A 6,000-nucleotide genomic window follows, 5' to 3' on the forward strand; every position below is an offset into this window, starting at 1 on the left:
ATAGAGTTGAAGAACAACCTGAGGACTCCTATTATTTATGCTTCTTGATATGAAGCCAAGGATTCTATTAGCTTTATTGCGAACACTTATGCACTGTTGTCTTGGTTTCAGATTACTGCTAACCAGAACTCCTAAATCTTTTTCGCAATCCATAATATTAAGATCTACATTATTTAGTTTATATGTGGCATGGTTATTGTCCTGTCCAACATTTAGAACTTTGCATTTGTCTATATTAAACTGCATCTGCCACTTCTCCGACCACTGCATCAGTCTATTCAAATCTTCCTGGAGTGCTCGAATGTCCTCGTCAGAATGAATTCGACGGCCTATTTTGGTGTCATCGGCAAACTTGCCGATGTCGCTCTTTATGCCCTCATCTATGTCGTTTATGTAGATTGTGAACAGCAGGGGGCCCAACACTGACCCCTGTGGAACACCGCTCGTGACGCTTCCCCACTCTGATTTCTCCCCATTTATGCAAACTCTCTGCTGCCTATTTGTCAACCATGCCTCTATCCAGGAAAAAATTTCTCCTCCTATTCCATGTGCTTTAATTTTCCTCAATAGTCTCTGATGTGGGACCCTGTCAAAAGCCTTACTGAAGTCCATATACACAATATCATATTCATTACCATGATCTACCTCCTCAAATACCTTAGTGAAAAAAGTTAATAAATTCGTAAGGCAGGAACGCCCCTTTGTAAAACCATGCTGAGATTCGTTGATTAATTTATGCTTTTCAAGGTGGCTACGAACTGCCTCGGCAATTATTGATTCCATAAATTTTCCCACTATGGAGGTTAGGCTTATTGGTCTATAGTTCGAAGCTAAGGACCTGTCACCTGTTTTGAAAATAGGTATCACATTTGCCATTTTCCACTTATCTGGCACCATGCCAGTTTGTAGTGATATGTTGAAAAGATTAGCCAAAGGTGTGCTAAGCTCCTCTTTACATTCCTTTAGAACCCTTGCATACAATTCATCAGGGCCTGGGGATTTGTTAGGTTTTAATTTATCTATTTGCCTAAGGACCATGTCACTTGTGACCCTAATAGTGCACAGTTTATTATCGTCCTGTTCTAGGCGTATCGAAAGAGGGGATGGGCAGTTAAGAAATCAATATATTCAATTGAAGAGAGAAATAAAAAAAGGAATAAGAAAAGCAAAAAGGGATTAGGAAACTAAGGTCGCAACGGATTCAAAGACGAACCCAAAAGGGTTCTTTCAGGTATACAGAAGTAAGATTAGGGACAAGATTGGCCCACTTCAAAGTAACTCTCGTCAGATCACTGACAGTGATAAGAATATGTGTGAAATTCTAAATACTTACTTCCTCTCAGTTTTTGCCCAGGAAAATACTAGCGATATTCCTGAAATAATAGATTATGTAGAACAGGATGATAATAAACAATGTACGATTGCGGTAACTATTGACATGGTCCTCAGACAAATAGAGAAACTAAAACCTAACAAATCCCCAGGTCCTGATGAACTTTTTGCAATAGTGTTAAAGGAATGTAAAGAGGAACTTAGCATACCTTTGGCTAATCTTTTTAACATGTCACTACAAACTGGCATAGTGCCTGATAAGTGGAAAATGGCAAATGTAATACCTATTTACAAGGCAGGTGACAGGTCCTTGGCTTCGAACTATAGACCAATAAGCCTTACCTCCATAGTGGGAAAATTTATGGAATCATTAATTGCAGAAGCAATTCGTAGCCATCTTGACAGGCACAGATTGATCAATGAATCTCAACACGGTTTTACAAAGTGGCGTTCCTGTCTTACGAATTTACTAACTTTTTTCACTAAGGTGTTTGAGGAGGTAGATCATGGTAATGAATATGATATTGTGTATATGGACTTCAGTAAGACTTTCGATAGAGTTCCACACCAGAGGCTATTGAGGAAACTTAGGGCACACGGAATAGGAGGAGAATTTTTTTCCTGGGTAGAGGCATGGCTGACAAATAGGCAGCAGAGAGTTTGCATAAATGCGGAGAAATCAGAATGGGGGCACGTCACAAGCGGTGTTCCTCAGGGGTCAGTGTTGGGCCCGTTGTTGTTCACAGTTTACATAAACGACATAGATGAGGGAATAAATAGCGACATAAGCAAATTTGCTGATAACACCAAAATAGGCCGTCCAATTCATTCTAATGAGGATATTAGAGCACTCCAGAGTGATTTGAATAGACTGACGCAATGGTCGGAGAAGTGGCAGATGTAGTTTAATATCGACAAATGCAAGGTTCTAAATGTTGGACAGTTAAATAACCATGCCACATATAAACTAAATAATGTAGATCTTAATACTACTGATTGTGAAAAGTATTTAGGAGTTCTTGTTAGCAGTAACCTAAAACCAAGACAACAGTGCATTAGTGCTCGCAATAAAGCTAACAGAATTCTTGGCTTCGTATCTAGAAGTATAAATAATAGAAGTCCTCAGGTTGTTCTTCAACTCTATATATCCTTGGTTAGGCCTCATTTAGACTATGCTGTTCAGTTCTGGTCACCGTATTACAGAATGGATATAAATGCTCTGGAAAACGTACAAAGGAGGATGACAAAGATGATCTCATGTATCAGAAATCTTCCCTATGAGGATAGACTGACTCCTTGAATCTGCAATCTCTCGAAAAGCGTAGAATTAGGGGGGATATGATCGAGGTGTATAAATGGAAAACAGGAATAAATAAAGGGGATGTAAATAGCGTGCTGAAAATTTCCAGCCATGACAGGACTCGCAGCAATGGTTTCAAGTTGGAAAAATTCAGATTCAGGAAGGATAAAGAAAAGCACTGGTTTGGTAATAGAGTTGTGGGTGAGTGGAACAAACTCCCGAGTATAGTTATTCAGGATAAACGTTGTGTAGTTTTAAAAATAGGTTAGATAAATACATGAGTGGGTGTGGGTGGGTGTGAGTTGGACCTGACTAGCTTGTGCTGCTGGGTTTGGTGCAGTGCTCCATCCTTGAGTGGAGATGACCAGCTTTGGTGGGTCATTGGGATAATCCGGGGGGTGGGTCATTGGTCTAATCCGGGGGGGGGACATGGACCTGCTCTGCTTGGGTCAGTAGACCTGTTACAGTGTTCCTTCTTTCTTATGTTCTTATGTTCTTAGAGGTAGCAAGAGTATTAACATTACAGTATACAGGTAGCTACTGTATTAACATTACAGTATACAGGTAGCTACTGTGTTAACATTACAGTATACAGGTAGCTACTGTATTAACATTACAGTATACAGGTAGCTACTGTATTAACATTACAGTATACAGGTAGCTACTGTGTTAACATTACAGTATACAGGTAGCTACTGTATTAACATTACAGTATACAGGTAGCTACTGTATTAACATTACAGTATACAGCTAGCAAGAGTATTGACATTATAGTACACAGGTAGCTATTGTATTATCATTACAGTATACAGGTAGCTACAGTATTAACATTACAGTATACAGGTAGCTACTGCATTAACATTACAGTATACAGGTAGCTACAGTATTAACATTACAGTATGCAGGTAGCTACTGTATTAACAGTACAGTATGCAGGTAGCTACAGTATTAACGTTACAGTATACAGGTAGCTACAGTATTAACATTACAGTATACAGTTAGCTACAGTATTAACATTACAGTATACAGGTAGCTACTGTATTAACATTACAGTATACAGGTAGGTACTGCATTAACATTGCAGTATACAGTTAGCTACAGTATTAACTTCACAGTATACAGGTAGCTACTATATTAACTTTACAGTATACAGGTAGCTACAGTATTAACATAACGGTATACAAGTAGCTACTGTATTAACTTTTCAGTATATAGGTATTTGTTTAAGTCGTTTCTGTATTAAGAATTAAATTAACTTTTATTTTTTTTCAGAATTGGTGGAACCTTTTGGCTATATGGATTAGGCGAATCTGATGAGTCAAGTGAATCTGATGAATGAGGTGAACTTGATGAATCAGATGAATCTGGTCAGTCAGTTGAGCCTGATGAATCGAGTGAACCTGTTGTATTAGGTGAATCTGATAAATCAGGTGACCCTGATGAATCAGATGAAGCTGATGAATCAGGTGAATGTGGTGAATCAAGTGAACCTGGGGAATCACGTGTTTCTGAGGAACCAAGTGCCCCTGGTGGATCAGATGAATCTTATGAATAAGGTGAAATTTTTGAATCCGATGAGTCTGTTGAAAGAGGTGAACCTGGTGAATCAAATGAATCTGGTGAATGAGGTGAACCTGGTGATTCCGACGAATCTGGTGAATCAGAAGAATCTGGTGATTCAGGTGAATCTGGTGAATCTGATGAATCAGGTGAATTTGATGAATCAGGTGAACCTAGTGACTCAGATGAATCTGGTAAATCTGATTAATAAGACTGATCATAATAATTTGAATAATCAGATGACTGAGTAACTTTACTGAGACAATAGAGATGTGAAAGTCTTGCAACAACAGGAAGTCTGGATAACTTGTCTAGACCAACATGCCTGGATAACTTGTCCAGACTAACATGCCTGGATAACTTATCTAGACCAACATGCCTGGATAACTTGTCCAGACCATCATGCCTCGATAACTTGTCCAGACCAACATGCCTGGGTAACTTGTCCAGACCATCATGCCTGGATAACTTGTCCAGACCAACATGCCTGGATAACTTGTCCAGACCAACATGCCTGGATAACTTGTTCAGATCATCATGCCTGGATAACTTGTACAGACCACCATGCCTGGATAACTTGTCCTCACCATCATGCCTGGATAACTTGTCCTGACCATCATGACTGGATAACTTGTCCAGACCAACATGCCTGGATAACTTGTCCTGACCATCATGCCTGGATAACTTGTCCAGACCATCATGCCTGGATAACTTGTCCAGACCATCATGCCTGGATAACTTGTTATGACCATCATGCCTGGATAACTTGTCTAGACCATTATGCCTAGAAAACTTGTCCAGACAATCAGCCTGGATAGCTTGTCCTGACCATCATGACTGGATAACTTGTCCTGACCATCATGACTGGATAACTTGTCCAGAGCATCATGCCTGGATAACTTGTCCAGACCATCATGCCTGGATAACTTGTTATGACCATCATGCCTGGATAACTTGTCCTGACCATCATGACTGGATAACTTGTCCAGACCATCATGCCTGGATGACTTGTCCTGACCATCATGCCTGGATAACTTGTCCTGACCATCATGACTGGATAACTTGTCCTGACCATCATGACTGGATAACTTGTCCTGACCATCATGACTGGATAACTTGTCCAGACCATCATGCCTGGATGACTTGTCCTGACCATCATGCCTGGATAACTTGTCCATACCATCATGCCTGGATAACTTGTCCAGACCAACATGCCTGGATAACTTGTCCAGACCAACATGCCTAGAAAACTTGTCCAGACCATCATGCCTGGATAACTTGTCCCAACCATCAAGACAGGATAACTTGTCCAGACCAACATGCCTAGATAACTTGTCCAGACCAACATGTCTGGATAACTTGTCCCAACCATCAAGACTGGATAACTTGTCCAGACAAACATGCTTGGATAACTTGTCCAGACTGTTGTACCTTGGAGATAGCCGAATGTGTAATATTTAGCTGTTGTCTGAGAATGTGATTATCACTTAATATTATAGCGAGAAAACCTACATTTATAACTAAAATAGAGATAATCAGTGTTATGTTATTATTTATCAATATATAAATATATACCACGTTATTGCTATTGTTATTATCGATATTGAGGATAATTGTAAATATTTTTATGTTAGGTAAGATCTCTTACATGCGCAAAAAAACAAACAAAAGTCAGGGAACTTTCAGGTAAATTATTGTTCACTTGTTTAAGTCTGCCTTACTGACGTTTGTGTTACTTGATACAACCTTAAGACAGGTGAGTACTGGCAGGGAAGCAGTCTGCTCCCTGATCTAGCCCTGACTACCAG

General features: G+C 39.7%; 1 protein-coding gene across 1 annotated transcript in view; it reads left to right on the top strand.

The window, feature by feature from the left end:
- LOC128700114 (uncharacterized) overlaps positions 1-5,774 on the top strand; it is a 132,148-nt gene extending 126,374 nt beyond the window's left edge. The window contains exon 5 of the mRNA XM_053793064.2: positions 3,905-5,774. Within this exon, the coding sequence (XP_053649039.1) occupies positions 3,905-3,971 (67 nt within the window). The 3' untranslated portion in view covers positions 3,972-5,774. The remainder of the gene's footprint in view (positions 1-3,904) is intronic.
- Positions 5,775-6,000: the final 226 nt, after the last annotated feature.

This window comes from Cherax quadricarinatus, chromosome 74 (assembly GCF_038502225.1).
Source record: "Cherax quadricarinatus isolate ZL_2023a chromosome 74, ASM3850222v1, whole genome shotgun sequence".
Taxonomy (NCBI): domain Eukaryota; kingdom Metazoa; phylum Arthropoda; class Malacostraca; order Decapoda; family Parastacidae; genus Cherax; species Cherax quadricarinatus.